This window comes from Mobula birostris, chromosome 25 (assembly GCF_030028105.1).
Source record: "Mobula birostris isolate sMobBir1 chromosome 25, sMobBir1.hap1, whole genome shotgun sequence".
Taxonomy (NCBI): Eukaryota; Metazoa; Chordata; class Chondrichthyes; order Myliobatiformes; family Myliobatidae; genus Mobula; species Mobula birostris.
Window position 1 is genome coordinate 471,369 of NC_092394.1, and position 17,740 is coordinate 489,108.

The following is a 17,740-nucleotide window of genomic DNA, read 5'->3' on the forward strand; positions in this document are numbered from 1 at the left end:
TGCACTATTAAGGGGTTAAAACAGGGGGAGGAAGAATTGCACTATTAAAAGGATAATAGGGGAGGGAGGAATTGCACTATCAATCAGAGACAATATCACAGCTGTATTCAGAGGGACAGAATGGAAGGCTCATCTCTCAAGTATGGATAGAGCTCAAGAAAATCCAATCACTCGAATGGGAATATACTACAGACACCCCAACAGCCACCAAGACATTGACAGATGTTCAGGCAGATTTGGGAAAGGTATAAAAACCACAGGGTTGTTGGAGTGGGTAACTTCAACTTCCCTAATATAGAATGAGACCTTCCTGGTGCAAGAGTTTTAGACAGGGCAGGATTTGTTAGGAGCACAGAAGAGGGTTGTGTAGATAATCCAACAAGAGGAGAAGCCATACTGGACCTGGTGTTGCGAAATGAACCTGGCTAGGTGACCAACCTTTCAGTGTGAGAGCAGTTAGGAAAGAGTGATCACAACTTCTGAAATTTTAAGATAGCTGTAGATAAGGTTGAGTATGGACCTTGCAGAGAGTATTAAATTGCATCAGGAAAAACTATGAGAGTGTTAGGCAAGATCTAGGGAGAGTTAATTGGAAATAACTGCTTTTGGGCAAGTCCATCTGACATGAAGAGTGTGTTTAAAAACCACACAGAGTACTGGACAGATATTTTCCAGTAAGAAGGAAGGACAAGAATGACAAGGTAAGGAACCTTTGATGTTGGGAGAGTTGGTGAATTTAGTCAAGAAGAAAAAGTAAATGCAAAAGTAAAACAAGAGTAAGCCTGAAGAAGCTAACATCAAGCAGAACCCTGAGGATTAAAAAGAAGCCAGAAAAGAACTCATGTTGGTAACTGGAAAAGCCAGGAGAGGCCATCAAAGTCCTTAGCAAGTAATAGTAAAGAGAATCCCAATGCATTCTATCAAGATCAAGAGGATAAATAAGGGTGGGTAGGACCACTGAAGGATAAATAAATAACATGAGCTTGGAGTTGGAGGCTCCTAAATGAGTACTTCACATCAGTATTTAGCAGAGAGGACGACATGGAGGTGGTGGTGATCAGTGTAGAGTGTGCTAATGTCCTAGAGCATTGAGATAAAAAAGGTAGAGTTGGATCTCTTAAACACCATTAAGGAGAATAAGTCCACAGAACCTGATGTGATGTACCCCATACAAATTTTCAGAGGAGGCTACACACAGGTCAGGGCAAGAGATTTAAAAAGGGGCGTTTGCAGGTTTTCAGCTTCTACTGGGGGCCCAATCGAATCACAATTAGAAGTAAGGTAGGAACAAGCAGACTGGCCACTCTGTAGCTTTGGCTAAACAGGCTTGGGCGAGGTAAGTTTACTTCTTCTTCATTCTTAGTCTGAAAGTACATAGTGCAGTGAGAACGTGCTGTGTTCTTTGTGTGAGACGTGGATACTTTGGAAGACCTTTCATCCTCCCGAATAACCACACCTGCATCAGGTGCACTGACCTACAGCTCCTCAGAGAGCATTAAGGAAATGGAGCAGCAGCTCGATGACATTCAGCTCATATGGGAAACTGAGGTGGTAATAGATAGGAGCTACAGGGAAGTAGTCACCCCTAATTGCAGGAGGCAGGTACCTGGGTGACTGTCAGGAGAGCAAAAGGAATTGGGCAGCAAGTACGGAGTACCCTTATGACCATTTCCCTCAGTAATAAATGAGTACTTGAATTTTGTTGGGGGGAAATGACCTGCTGGGGGCAGGAGCCATGGCAACCAGCTATCTGCCACTGTGGCTCAGAGGGGAAGGGGAAGAAGAGCACTGTACTAGTGATAGGATATTCCATGGTTAAAGGAGTAGACAGGAGATTCTGTGCACATGATAGAGATACCCGGATGGTATATTGCCTCCCAGGTGCCAGGGTCACAGACATCCTGGATGAGGTCCAAGGCATTCTAAAGGGTGAAGGTTGAGCAGCCAGAAATCTAGGTACATATTGGCACCAATAACATAGATAGGAAAAGGAAACAGGTTCTAAAGAGAGAATTTAGGGAGTTATGTAGGAAGCTGAAAAGCGGGATCTGGATTGCTGACTGTGCCACATGCCTGTGAGAGAAAGAGTAGGATGATTCGGCAGATGAATGTGTGGCTGAGGAACTGGTGCAGGAGGCAGGGCTTTAGACTTCTGGATCATTGGGATCTCTTCTGGGGAATATACGATCTGTACACCAGGGACGTGTTACACCTGAACCCAAGGGGGACCAATATCCTTCAGGCAGGTTTGCTAGAGCTGTTGGGGAAGATTTAAACTAACTTGGCAAGAGGGTGTGAAGTAGAGTGGTAGGACTGAGGATGGGGCAGTTGGTTTACAAGCAGAAGCAGTGTGTAGTGAGACTGTTAGGAAGGACAAGCAGATAATAAGGAAAAATTGCAGTCAGTGGGTTGAGTTGCAGTGTAAAGGGGACAAAACTCAAATGGCTGATGAATATAGGGCTTAAAAGTGTTATATTTGAATGCATGTAGTATACAGAATAAGGTAGATGATCTTGTAGCTCAGAAATTGACAGGTATGAAACTATGGGCAGCATTGAGTTGTGGCTGAAAGATCAGTTAGGAGCTTAACATCCAAGGATTCACTTTGTATTTAAAGGACAGGCAGGTAGGCAGCAGAGGTGATGGGGAGGAAGGGCTGTGTTGGTAAAAAAAAATGTAATCAAATCCTTAGAAAAAGGTGACATGGGATTCTAAGATGTAGAATCCTTGTGGGTAAAGTTAAGAGACTGCAAAGGTAAAAAGACCCTGATGGAAGTTATAGACAGACCTCCAAATGGTGGCCAGAACATGGGCTAAAAATTACAACAGGAGTTAGAAAAAGCACAACAAAAGGACAATCTTATGATGGTCCTGGGGCGGGGGGGGGGGGGGCGGGATTTCAATATGCAGATAGATTGGGAACATTAGGTTAGTGCTAGATCCCAAGAGAACTTGTAAATGCCTATGAGATGGCTTTTTAAAAGAGCTTGTGCTTCAACTCACTAGTAGATCAGCTATTCTGGAGTAGGTGTTGTGTAATAAACCAAAGTTGATTAGCAAGCTAAAGGTAAAGAGTCCCTTCAGAGGCAGTGATCATAATATATAGAATTCACCCTGCAGTTTGAGAGGGAGAAGCTAAAGTCACTCGTATCAATATTACAGTGAAATAAAAGGGAATTATAGAGACATGAAAGGGGAGCTGGCCAAAGGTGGTTGAAATGGGACAGTTTTCCTCTTCCAGGGAATACTGCAGAACAGCAATGGCAGGAGTTTCTGGTAGAAATTTAGAAGGTGCGGCCAAAAAGTTCTATTCAAAAGGTTCAGAGGAACATCTAAACAAGCCTGATGCATTTTGGAGACGATTACTGTGGACTGATGAAGTTAAAATAGAACTTTTTGACCACAATAAGCAAAGGTATGTTTGGAGAAAAAAGGGTGCAGAATTTCATGAAAAGAACCCCTCTCCAACTGTTAAGCACGGGGGTGGATCGATCATGTTTTGGGCTTGTGTTGCAGCCAGTGGCACCGGGAACATTTACTGGTAGAGGGAAGAGTTAATTCAATTAAATACCAGCAAATTCTGGAAGCAAACATCACACCGTCTGTAAAAAAAGCTGAGGATGAAAAGAGGATAGCTTCTACAACAGGATAATGATCCTAAACACACCTCAAAATCCACAATGGACTACCTCAAGAGGTGCAAGCTGAAGCTTTTGCCATGGCCTCACAGTCCCCTGACCTAAACATCATCGAGAATCTGTGGATAGACCTCAAAAGAGCAGTGCATGCAAGATGGCCCAAGAATCTCACAGAACTAGAAGCCTTTTGCAGGGAAGAATGGGCAAAAAACCCCAAACAAGAATTGAAAGACTCTTAGCTGGCTACAGAAAGCGTTTACAAGCTGTGATACTTGCCAAAGGGGGTGTTACTAAGTACTGACCATGCAGGGTGCCCAAACTTTTGCTTTGGACCCTTTTCCTTTTTTGTTATTTTGAAACTGTAAAAGATGGAAATAAAAAAGTTTTCTTGCTTAAAATATTAAAGAAATGTGTCATCTTTAACTTTATGCCTTTTGGAAATCAGTTCATCTTTTACTCACTTAGCTATTCACAGTAACAGAAATTTTGACCAGAGGTGCCCAAACTTTTGCATGCCACTGTATATCCCAATGAAGACTTTTTGTAAAGGCAGGATGATGCAACCATGGCTGACAAGGGAAGTCAAAAACAACATAAAACCAAAAGAGAAGCATAAAATAGAGGAAAGTTAGAGGATAAGGAAGCTTTTAAAAACCAACAGAAGGCAGATAGAAAAGCCATAAGGTGGGAAAAGATGAAATATGAAGGTAAGCTAACCAATAGTATCAGATGATACCAGAAGTTTTTAGATATATGAAGTGTAAAAGAGAGACAAGAGTGGATACTGGACTGCTGGAGAATGACACCGGAGAGGTAGAAATGGCGCATGAACTAACAAAGCATTTTACATCTGTCTTCACTGTGGAAGACACTAGCAGTATGCCAGAGGTTCAGGAGTGTCAGGGGGTAGGAGTGAGTTCAATTGCTATTACTAGGGAGAAGTTTCTTGGGAAGCTTAAAGTTCTAGAAGGTAGATAAGTCACCTGGACCAGATGGACTACACTACAGGGTTCTGAAAGATTGTGGAGGCATTAGTAATGATCTTTCAAGAATCACTAGATTCTGGCATGGTTCTGAAGAAATGGAAGATTGCAAATATCATTCCACTCTTCAAGAAGGGAGGGAGGCAGAAGAAAATAAATTATAGGTGAGTTATACTGACCTCTATGGTTGGGAAGATTTGGAGTCAATTGCTAAGGACATGGTATCGGGGTACAGTACTTGGAGGCACATGATAAAGAAGGCCAAAGTCAGCATGGTATTCTTGAGGGAAAATCTTGCTTAACAAATCTGTTGGAATTCTTTGAGGAAACAACAAGCAGGAATGATAAAGAAGAACCAGTGGATGTTGTGTACTTGTATTTTTAGAAGGGCTTTGAAAAGATGCTGCACATGAGACTGGTTAACAAGATCAAAGCCCATGTTCTTACAGGATAACCCTTTCATTCATGGAATCATCCTTGTGAACCACCTCGCAAGGCACGAGCTAGCTGGTACGTGACACAATCCAGAGATTACTACCCTGAAGGTCCTGATTTTCAGCTGTCTGCTGAGCTCCTTAAAAATTCTTTTACAGGTATATTAAGAGCAAAACGATTGTAAGGGATAAAATTGGTCCTCTTGAAGATCAGAGTGGTCGGCTATGTGCGGAACCAAAGGAAATGGGGGAGATCTTAAATAGGTTTTTTGCGTCTGTATTTACTAAGGAAACTGGCATGAGGTCTATAGAATTAAGGGAAACAAGTAGTGAGATCATGGAAACTGTACAGATCGAAAAGGAGGAGGTCCTTGCTGTCTTGAGAAAAATTAAAGTGGATAAATCCCCGGGACCTGACAGGGTGTTCTCTCGGACCTTGAAGGAGACTAGTGTTGAAATTGCAGGGCCCTGGCAGAAATATTTAAAATGTCACTGCCTACAGGTGAGGTGCCGGAGGATTGGAGAGTGGCTCATGTTGTTCTGTTGTTTAAAAAAGGATCGAAAAGTGATCCAGGAAATTATAGGCCAGTAAGTTTAACGTCGGTAGTAGGTAAGTTATTGGAGGGAGTACTAAGAGACAGAATCTACAAGCATTTGGATAGACAGGGACTTATTAGGGAGAGTCAACATGGCTTTGTGCGTGGTAGGTCATGTTTGACCAATCTATTGGAGTTTTTCGAGGAGGTTACCAGGAAAGTGGATGAAGGGAAGGCAGTGGATATTGTCCACATGGACTTCAGTAAGGCCTTTGACAAGGTCCCACATGGGAGGTTAGTTAGGAAAATTCAGTCGCTAGGTATACATGGAGAGGTGGTAAATTGGATTAGACATTGGCTCAATGGAAGAAGCCAAAGAGTGGTAGTAGAGAATTGCTTCTCCGAGTGGAGGCCTGTGACTAGTGGTGTGCCACAGGGATCAGTGCTGGGTCCATTGTTATTTGTTATCTATATCAATGATCTGGATGATAATGTGGTAAACTGGATCAGCGAATTTGCTGATGATATAAAGATTGGAGGTGTAGTTGACAGTGAGGAAGGTTTTCAGAGCCTGCAGAGGGACTTGGACCAGCTGGAAAAATGGGCTGAAAAATGGCAGATGGAGTTTAATACAGACAAGTGTGAGGTATTGCACGTTGGAAGGACAAACCAAGGTAGAACATACAGGGTTAATGGTAAGGCACTGAGGAGTGCAGTGGAACAGAGGGATCTGGGAATACAGATACAAAATTCCCTGAAAGTGGCGTCACAGGTGGATAGGGTCGTAAAGAGAGCTTTTGGTACATTGGCCTTTATTAATCAAAGTATTGAGTATAAGAGCTAGAATGTTATGATGAGGTTGCATAAGGCATTGGTGAGGCCGAATCTGGAGTATTGTGTTCAGTTTTGGTCACCAAATTACAGGAAGGATATAAATAAGGTTGAAAGAGTGCAGAGAAGGTTTACAAGGATGTTGCCGGGACTTGAGAAACTCAGTTACAGAGAAAGGTTGAATAGGTTAGGACTTTATTCCCTGGAGCGTAGAAGAGTGAGGGGAGATTTGATAGAGGTATATAAAGTTATGATGGGTATAGATAGAGTGAATGCAAGCAGGCTTTTTCCACTGAGGCAAGGGGAGAAAAAAACCAGAGGACATGGGTTAAGGGTGAGGGGGGAAAAGTTTAAAGGGAACATTAGGGAGGTCTTCTTCACACAGAGAGTGGTGGGAGTGTGGAATGAGCTGCCAGACGAGGTGGTAAATGCGGGTTCTTTTTTAACATTTAAAAATAAATTGGACAGATACATGGACGGGAGATGTATAGAGGGATATGGTCCGTGTGCAGGTCAGTGGGACTAGGCAGAAAATGGTTCGGCACAGCCAAGAAGGGCCAAAGGGCCTGTTTCTGTGCTGTAGTTTCTATGGTTTCTCTTCAGGACCTCATCACCTTTCCTACCTATGTTCCTGCAGTTCCCCTCTGTCACCTCCTCATTCTCCTATATTAGCCGAAGGTCATCAAGCTGCAGCTCCAGTTCCTTATTATGTTGTTTGAGTTGCTGCAGCCTGGTACCGATGTGGTTATTCAGGAGACTGGAGATCTCCTGGAATTCCCACATCTCACACGGAACAAAACACTGCTCCGGAACCATTTTCACGACACCACTATGCCCTAACAGACAACGAATTTTAGAATTAAGAAGCAAAGGAGAAACTTACCAGATAATTATCTCACCCAAGCCTGATGAGCCAAAGCACTAAACACTGGTTCACTCACAACAATGACCGCTCCACTTGCATTGACGTTTTTTTATTTGCTCTTTCTAATGAATCCTGCTCAGCAACTGGTCCTTCCAACTCCCAAAAAACTGTTGCAGAGTTCTGCCTTTTTAATCTTGAGTGCAGACCTGATTGAAAAGGTAGCTCTCTTTTCGTACTCCTGTTCAGCGATTAGTCGCAGTCCAACTATCCAGTGAATAGTGTACAGGAATATATCCTACGCTCTAGGGGAATAGACTGAGTAATACTACTCTGGGAATACACCTAAGGAATATACTCCAGATCTGGGGAATATATCCCAGATCTAGGCATACAAACCTGGATGATATACTGCACCCCAGGAATGCACCCAGAATACCCACTAAGCTCATGAACAGAAACATCATCTAAGGAATACATCCTGGAAACATATTTTGTATGTCCACAACAATAATATACTCACATCTAAAATAACAGTGCAATGCAAGAATATACCCCCTCCCCGTGAAAAAGATTATCTAGTTTTACCCTGTCAACACCACACATGACCTTATATACCTCTATCAGATCACACCTTAATCTCCTACAATACAGGGATTAATACTTTTTCTTGTGATTCAGGATCCCAAGTCCAGGCAACATCCTGCTAAATCTTGTCTGTGCACTTTCTAGTTTAATAATAGTGTAATCAAAACTGTGCAGAATACTCCAAATGTAGCCTCACCAATGTCTTATATAACTGCAACATAACTTATACTTAACCTATACTTAATGCCCAGACTGATGAAGGTTGGTGTGCTAAATACCTTCTTCTCCACCTTGTCTACCTGTAACACACTCAGCAAACTATGAACTTGCAATCCTCTGTCCCTCTGTTCCATAACACTGCCCAAGGTCCTATCATTCACTGTCTAAATCCTAACCTCATTTGATCTCCTGAAATGCAATATCTCATCTGGATTGAAAGCTGTTTGCTTACCCTAGCTGAGACGGATGCCTGTAATTTTTCATAACCTTCTATATCTGCCTTGTACATTCACATCCAAATGTTTTATGTAAATTACAGACCACAAAGGCCAAATATTGACCACTGTGAAATAGTGTTAGATACAGGTCTCCAAGAAACAACCCTTGGCTTCCTATCACTGAGCTAATTATGAATCCAATTCACCATCTCCCATGAATCCCATGATCAAACCTTCCAGACAAGATTGTCATGAAGGATCTTGTCAAAGGTCTTGTTAAAATCCATACAGACAACATCCACTATCCTACCCTCATCTACCTTCTTGGTTCTCAAAGAACTTCAGGAGATTTGTCAAACATGAATTCCCATATACAAATCCTTGGAATGTAATGTTTGTACAAGTTCTCAAATATACCCCCGGCTTTGGAAAGTACTTCATGATTACATCCTGCACCCGAATAACATTCTAGAGTATATCCAGGGATAAGCATATCAAGGATAAATATCCAGGTAGGAATATAACCCAAATAAGTCTGGCACCCTGGGTATGTATATGTTTAATAGCGGTGGCAGTAGTGAGTGCCATGACAGGAGGTACACATGGTACAGCAGAATTGGTGCAAAAGAATCATCCAGGTGAACAAATAAACACTGCAGCAGTAGTATAGAGGTAGATCAGAAACTCAAGAAACTCAGTAATAATTACTGGTTAATTCAAAGTTCAAACTTCACAGTAAATTTATTATCAAAGTACTTATATGAACCATATGTACCATATACTACCCTGAGATTCATTTTCTAGCAGGGATTCATAGCAGAACAAAGAAATATAATACTATCAGTCAAGCACTACAAACAGACAACCAATCTGCAAAAGACAAACTGTGAAAATACAAAAAAGTAAATAATAATAGTAAATAATATTGTGAACATGAGTTGTCGAATCCTTGAAAGTGAATCCATAAGTTGTGAAATCACTTCAGAGTTGTGGTGGATGAAGTTATCCATGCAGGTTCCAGAGCCTAATGGATGAGGATTGAGGGTGATAACTGTTCCTGATCCTGGTGATGTGGGGCCTGAGGCTCCTGTACCTCCTTCCTGATGGCAGCAGCAAGAAGAGAACGTGGCTTCGTGGTGGGGGTCCCTGATGATGGATACTACTTTCCTGTGGCACTGCACCTTGTCGATGTGGTCAATGATGGGACTGGGATGGGCTTTTTCTGTAATGGACTGGGCTGTATATGCTTTTTCTTGGCTTTTCCATAGAAGGGTACAGTATTAGGGTTTCCATACCAGGCTGTGATACAACCAGTCAGTATACACTCCGTGGCCACTTTATTAGGTACCGCCTGTCCTAATAAAGTGGCCTCTGAGTGTATGTTTGTGATCTTCTGCTGCTGTAGCCCATTTACTTCGAGGTTCCACGTGTTGTGCTCTTCTGCACGCTGATATGAGTTACTGTCACCCTCCTGTCAGTTTGAACCAATCTGGCCATTCTTCTCTGACCTCTCATTAAAAAGGTGTTTTCACCCACAGAACAGCCAATCACTGGAAGTTTTTTTTTGTTTTCCACACCATTCTTGTGAACTCTTGAGACTTGTGCATGAAAATCCCAGGAGATCAGTAATTTCTAAGATAGTCAAACCACCCTGCCTGACAGCAATAATCATTTCACACTCAAAGTTAATTAGATGACATTTCTTCCCAATTCTGATGTTTGGTCTGAACAACAATTGAACTTCCTGTCCATATCTGCATGCTATTATGCATTGAGTTGCTGCCACTTGATTGGCTGATTAGAACTGGAATTAGTAAGGCGTACACGGGTACCTAATACCTAATAAAGTGGCCACTGAGCATCTAGTGTCAGTTACAGAAAGCAATATTGCATTGAAGAATTCTTTTGAATTTCGATTTAGCTCCAATTAAAGGTTGAAAAAGTAACAATATCAATGTTAAATCTAAGAGGATGAAGATGTAAGTGACTAATGCAAGGAACAGGGTATCCTGTAGGCTTTTCTAATCTTGTGTTTGTCAAAGCTTTAGTTCAGTTCTAACAATATCGTTATAATTGAAAGATTCCGTTTTTGAATTTAGCTGGTTAAAAGGGTCACCAACCATTCATTATAAAGGATGACTGTCAACTCATTATGAAAGGTGACTGACAATTCATTGTTTCTTACAAGTTCTACCAACCTTAAGGGACAAGAAGTTGACGAGAGCGGGATACTTTGTAGATCAGACCTTCTTCTCATCACATTATCATGATTCTAGGGCAATGGATATACACAGTTACAGGCCATAATGAATTTTCATTTAGCTGCAGAATTTGTGCAATGAAACTGATTATGGATCTCATAGATTCAGCACTACAAGGTAGGCACCACAGAACAAATCTTCACTTTGTTTGTGCTCGTAAATCCGAACTGTTGCAAACTGTTATTAAAAACAATGAATGTGATCAAATCAATAGTATAACCAGAATGATGTGCTGGACCATTTAAGCAAAAGCAGATCTAATTGAGGTGTTCAAAATTAGGAGGGACAGACAGCAGGAAATCAGGCCTTTCAGCCCAACAAGTCCCAGCCAATCAAGCTGCTCCCATTTGCCCACATCCCTCTAAACTTTTCCTATCTATATACCTGTCTAAATGTCTTTTAAACTTTATGTTTGCACCCACATCTACTACCTCTAGCAGTTTGTTCCATATACCTACCACCTGCCGTGTGAAAAACCTACCCCTCAGATCCCCTTTAAATCTTTCTCCTCTCACCTTAAATCTGTGTGTCAATTTTTTAACCCCACTATCTTGGGAAATAGACTGTGACCATTCACCTTACCTCATGATGTAATAAATGTATATATTCCAGGGGAAAAAGCACCTGCCTATCCAGTCTCTCCTTATAACTCAACCTCTCTCACCATATTAATATCCTTGTGAATCATTCCTGAAACCTTTCTTAATTAATGATATCCTTCCCATAGGCAACCAGAACTGCAAATGAATGTGATCTCACCAAAATTATGTGGAATTGTAAAGTTACATTCCAACGCTTGTTCTCAGCGTCCTGACTGATGAAGGCCAGAGTGACAAATGCTTTCTTCACCACCTTGTCCACCTATGTTGCACTTTTATTGAACTATGTACATGTACATGAAGGTCTCTGCGTTTTACAACACTCTCCAAGCCCTGCCATTTACTGTCTATTTGCATTTGTCCAAGTTAAATTCCAGCTGCCGTTCCATGGTTTATTCTCCTAGTTGATCTAGATCCTGCTGAAATCATCTTCTCTGCTCACTGCACCAAAAATATTGGTGTCATCTGTAAATTTACTGACCATGCCAACAACATTCTCATCCAAACCATTAAAAGGGTCACCCAGTTAAGACGGAGATGAAACAAGATTTTCCTCTCAGAGGCTTGTGAGCCTTTACAACTCTTCCTCCAAAGGTGGTGCAAGATGAATTTTTGGATATTTTTAAGGCAGAGGCTGATAGGTTCTTGATAAGAAAATGGGAATTTGGTTGGGGTAGGTGGGAATTGGAAGTTATAAGCACAACAGCCATCTGTGAAAACCTGAGATCCTATTTAGCTTCTGTGCAGCACTCTTCATATTTCAGCCCAATAAAAAGCAACTGGATCAATAATGGAATGGAGGACACAACTGTGTAATGTGGATGACCAGTCCTTTGTTGTCATGATTTCAGTTGGAATTTTGTAGAAGTATAATGGCAGCACATAGGGCTAATAGTATTTTATCCAGTTGTGTAACCAGATTGTCAGGAAATGGCCTTTTCCTTGGAAAACTGACCTTGAACAGTTTGACAAGTGAATGGACCACCACACCATTGTCATCAATGTGAAAGTAAATGGAAAGTGTTTATAACCATGTAACGAGAAAACTGAAGGTAGAAGCGACGGAACCACAACATCTGACTCTGGTGACAATACATCGCTGCCTGCAAAAGGTAAAAGAAAAAGCAGAAATTATTTCTGCAACAGAAAACCACAGAGAAGGTATCACTTTACATCAGCTTTACCCTGCTACAATTCAAAATGATGATCATCAAGCACACATGCACACCACCAACTTCTCAGAGAGACGGGGGCAAGGCAATGTTTCTGGCAGATACAGAGTAAAGCTCCCTTTATGCTGACCCATTATACGCTCCCTGGGCAGGACAGTACAGTAGAGGGTAACCTTTCCTGAAAAACCAGGAAAACCAAACCTTTTCATCAGTCAAGCACATGCAGACCCTCTCATCTGGTTTGAAATGATGGAAAGCATAGACCGCTGGAAAAAAACTGCAAGATACATAGCAAAGTTTCCTCTAAGGTGTCCTTTCACCCACTCCACAGACACAAGTTAGCCTCAGAATAAAACTCCTCCTTGTGTTCTCCCATCTTGCAGGTCCAACGGCTGATTTTTCGGAGCAAAGAGAGTTTTTTACTACTCGGGGTAATAGAGAGGTGAGACTGTGCAGGCGCGAGACGTCAGACAGTAGCGTGCGAAAGGTTTAAAAAGAAGACCGCCGTATCCAGTAGGCAGTGGAGTGAGAGGCAGCAGAGTGGTAGGGCTTTGGGTCAACGAGCTTAGGCGGTAACGGGACGAGGCGAGGTAGGTTTAACTGTGTTAATTGCGGAAAGGAGGTAGTATGAGTGTGAGGCCAGTTTTTTGTGCTCGGTGTCAGATGCAGGGGGGTCCTGGAGTCATCCTGCTTTCTGGATGGCCATATCTACAGCAGGTGTGTCGAGCTGCAGCTCCTGAGGGACTGAGTTGGGGAACTGGAGATGCAGCTCGATGACCTTCGCCTGGTCAGGGAGAGTGAGGTGACAGAAAGGAGTTATAGGCAGGTGGTCACACTGGGGCCAAGGGAGACAGACAGGTCGGTCATAGTCAGGAGGGGGTAGGGGAACAGTCAGGTACTAGAGAGTACCCCTGTGGCTGTACCCCTTGACAATAAGTACTCCTGTTTGAGTACTGTTGGTGGGGACAGCCTACCTGGGGGCAGCAACAGTGGCCATGCCTCCGGCACAGAGTCTGGCCCTGTGGCTCAGAAGGGTAGGGGAGGGAAGAAGAAGGCAGCAGTGATAGGGGACTGCATAGTTAGGGGGTCAGGCAGGCGATTCTGTGGACGCAGGAAAGAAACTCGGATGGTAGTCTGCCTCCCAGGTGCCAGGGTCCGGGATGTTTCAGATCGTGTCCAAGATATCCTGAAGTGGGAGGGAGAACAGCCAGAGGTCATGGTACGTATTGGTACCAATGACATAGGTAGGAAAAGGGAAGAGGTACTGAAAAAAGACTACAGGGAGTTAGGAAGGAAGTTGAGAAGCAGGACCGCAAAGGTAGTCATCTCGGGATTACTGCCTGTGCCATGCGATAGTGAGTATAGGAATAGGATGAGGCGGAGGATAATTCGTGGCTGAGGGATTGGAGCAGGGGGCAGGGATTCACATTTCTAGATCATTGGGACCTCTTTTGGAGCAGGTGTGACCTGTACAAAAAGGATGGGTTGCACTTAAATCCCAGGGGGACCAATATCCTGGCGGGGAGGTTTGCTAAGGCTACTGAGGAGAGTTTAAACTAGAATTGTTGGGGGGTGGGAACCAAACTGAAAAGACTGGGGAAGTGGAGGTTGGCTCACAAATAGAGAAAGCTTGTAGACAGTGTGAGAGGGAGGATAGGCAGGTGATAGAGAAGGGACGTGCTCAGACCGAAGGTTTGAGATGTGTCTATTTTAATGCAAGGAGTATTGTGAACGAAGCGGATGAGCTTAGAGCGTGGATCAGTACTTGGAGCTATGATGTGGTGGCCATTACGGAGACTTGGATGGCTCAGGGGCAGGAATGGTTACTTCAAGTGCTGGGTTTTAGATGTTTCAGAAAGGACAGGGAGGGAGGCAAAAGAGGTGGGGGCGTGGCACTGTTGATCAGAGATAGTGTCACGGCTGCAGAAAAGGTGGACACCATGGAGGGATTGTCTACGGAGTCTCTGTGGGTGGAGGTTAGGAACAGAAAGGGTTCAGTAACTTTACTGGGTGTTTTTTAAAGGCCGCCCAATAGTAACAGGGATATCGAGGAGCAGATAGGGAAACAGATCCTGGAAAGGTGTTATAATAACGGAGTTGTTGTGATGGGAGATTTTAATTTCCCAAATATCAATTGGCATCTCCCTAGAGCGAGGGGTTTAGATGGGGTGGATTTTGTTAGGTGTGTTCAGGAAGGTTTCTTGACACAACATGTAGATAAGCCCTCAAGAGGAGAGGCTGTACTTGATCTGGTATTGGGAAATGAACCTGGTCAGGTGTCAGATCTCTCAGTGGGGGAGCATTTTGGAGATAGTGATCATAATAGTATTGGAGCGAGACAGGAACAGACAAGTTAGAAAAGCATTTAATTGGAGTAAGGGGAATTATGAGGTTATCAGGCAGGAAATTGGAGGCTTAAATTGGAAGCAGATGTTCTCAAGGAAAAGTACGGAAGAAATGTGCCAAATATTCAGGGAATATTTGTGTGGAGTCTGTATAGGTACGTTCCAGTGAGACAGGGAAGTTATGGTAGGGTACAGGAACCGTGGTGTACAAAGGCTGTATTCCTCTTGAAATAAATGCCAACACTGCATTTGCCTTCTTTACCACAGACGCACCCTATAAATTAACCACCTGGGAGTCTTGCACGAGGACTCCCAAGTCTCTCTGCACCTCTGATGTTTGAACCTTCTCTCCATTTAGATAATAGGCTGCAATATTTAAAAATGCAAACACAAGGAAATCTTCAGATGCTGGAAATTCAAGCAACACACATCAAAGTTGCTGCTGAACGCAGTAGGCCAGGCAGCATCTCTAGGAAGAGGTGCAGTCGACGTTTCTGGCCGACACCCTTCATCAGGACTAACTGAAAGAAGAGTTAGTAAGAGATTTGAAAGTGGGAGGGAGAGATCCAAAATGATAGGAGAAGACAGGAGGGGGAGGGATGGAGCCAAGAGCTGGACAGTTGATTGGCAAAAGGGATATGAGAGGATCATGGGACAGGAGGCCCAGGGAGAAGGAAAATGGGGGGGGGGAAACCCCAGAGGATGGGCAAGGTGTATGGTCAGAGGGACAACCTTATATTCCGTCTGGGTAGCCTCCAACCTGATGGCATGAACATTGACTTCTCAAACTTCCGCTAATGCCCCACCTCCCCCTCGTACCCCATCCGTTATTTATTTATATACGCACATTCTTTCTCTCTTTCCTTTTTCTCCCTCTGTCTCTCTGACTATACCCCTTGCCCATCCTCTGGGTTTCCCCCCCTCCCCCTTTTCCTTCTGCCTGGGCCTCCTGTCCCATGATCCTCTCATATTCCTTTTGCCAATCACCTGTCCAGCTCTTGGCTCCATCCCTCCCCCTCCTGTCTTCTCCTATCATTTTGGATCTCCCCCTCCCACTTTCAAATCTCTTACTAGCTCTTCTTTCAGTTAGTCCTGACGAAGGGTCTTGGCCCGAATTATCGACTGTACCTCTTCCTAGAGATGCTGCCTGGCCTGCTGCGTTCACCAGCAACTTTGAAGTCTGCACTATTGTTCCTTTTACCAAAATGCATTATCATACATTTCCCAACACTGTATTCCATCTGCCACTTCTTTTGCCCATTCTTCCAATTTGTCCAAGTCCTGTTGCAATTACGATGCTCCTTCAGCACTACCTACCCCTCCATCAATCTTAGTATCAGCTGCAAACGTTGCCACAAAGTCATCAATTCCATTCTCCAAATCATTGACAAACAATGTTAAAAGTAGTGGTTCCAATACTGACCCCTGAGGAATATCATTAGTCACTAGTAACCAACCAGAAAAGTCCTCCTTTATTCCCACTCACTACCTCCTGCCTGTCACCCATTCCTCTATCCACGCCAGTATCTTTCCTGTAATACCATAGGATTTTATCTTGTTAAGCAGTCTCACATGTGGCACCTTATCAAATACCTTCTGAAAATCCAAGTAAATGACATCCACTGTCTCTCCGGTGTCCATGCAGCTTGTTACTTCCTCAAAGAATTCCAACAGATTTGTCAGGCAAGATTTCCCTTTACAGAAACCATGCTGGCTTTGACTTATTAGTCTCCAGGTACCCCGAAACCTCATCCTTAATAATGGACTCCAACATTTTTTAACTTCTAAAGCTAGGCTAAGTGGCCTATAATTTCCTTTTTTTTGTCTTCCTCCCTTCTTAGAAAGTAGAGTGACACTTACAATCTTCCAATCTGCCGGGATCATGCCGGAATCAAGTGATTCTTGAAAGATCATGACCAATGCATCCGTTTTCTCTTCAGCAACCTCTCTCAGAACTCTGGGATGTAGTCCACCTGGTCCAGGTGATTTATTTACCTTAAGGCCATTGAGCCTAGCACCTTTTCCTTTGTAATAGCAATGGCACTCACTCCTGCTCCCTGACACTCACAAGACCTCTGGCCCACTGCTAGTATCTTCCACAATGAATACTGATGCAAAGTACCCATTAAGTTCATCTGCCATTTCTTTGTCCCCCATTACTACCTTGCCAGCATCATTTTCCAGTGGTCCATTATCAACTCTCACCTCCCTTTTACTCTTTATATAAATGAAAATACGTTTAGTATTCTGCTTTACATTATTGGCCACTTTGCCCTCATATTTCGTCTTTTCCCTTCTGAAAGCTTTTTTAGTTGCCTTTTGTTGGATTTTAAAAGCTTCTCAACCATCCAACTTCCCACTCAGTTTTGCTACCTTATATGCCCTTTCCTTGGCTTTTATGCTCCTTAACTTCCCTTGTTAGCCACGGTTGCCTACCCCTGCCATTTTGAGGACTACTTCTTCTGTGGGACATACCTATCCTGCGCCTTATGAACAATCCCAGAAACTTTGGCCACCTGTGCTCTGCTGTCATCCTTGCCAGTATCCTCCTCCAATCCACCTGGGCAAGTTCTTCTCTAATGCCTCTGTAATTCCCTTTATTCCAGTGCGATACTGATACATGTGACTTATGCTTCTCCCTCTCAAATTGCAGTATGAATTCAATCATATCATGATCACTGTCTCCTAAAGATTCCTTTATATTAAGCTGACAAATAAAATCTGGGTTGTTACACAACACCCAATCTAAGATGGCCTTTCCCCTGGTAGGCTCAAACATAACCGGCTCTAAAAAGCCATCTTGTAGGCATTCAACAAATTCCCTCTCTTGCAATCTGGCACCAAACCGACTTTCCCAATCCCCTTGCATATTGAAGTCCCCAAATACAATTGTGTCATTACCTTTATTACATGCCTTTTCCAGCTCCCTTTGCAATCTCAACCCCACATCTTGGCTACTATTTGGAGGCCTATATATGATTCCCATCATGGTTTTTAACCTTTGCAGTTTCTTAACTCAACCCACACAGATTTGACATTCTCTGACCTTACGTC

The 17,740-nt window shown here is 43.1% G+C and overlaps 1 protein-coding gene across 6 annotated transcripts in view; it reads right to left on the reverse strand.

Annotated features, from left to right (window-relative positions):
* Positions 1–17,740, reverse strand: part of pigl (phosphatidylinositol glycan anchor biosynthesis, class L) — a 168,209-nt gene that overhangs the window by 19,742 nt on the left and 130,727 nt on the right. For 2 of the 6 annotated variants that reach the window (XM_072242913.1, XM_072242915.1), the window contains 2 exons: positions 12,125–12,272; positions 9,044–10,581 (listed from right to left, as the gene is read on the reverse strand). In XM_072242913.1, coding sequence (XP_072099014.1) covers positions 10,566–10,581; positions 12,125–12,272 — 164 coding nt within the window. In that variant the 3' untranslated portion in view covers positions 9,044–10,565. Of the gene's footprint in view, positions 1–9,043; positions 12,273–17,740 lie in introns of those variants that run through there. The other 4 variants (XR_011883116.1, XR_011883115.1, XM_072242914.1 and 1 more) reach the window with 4 other exon arrangements.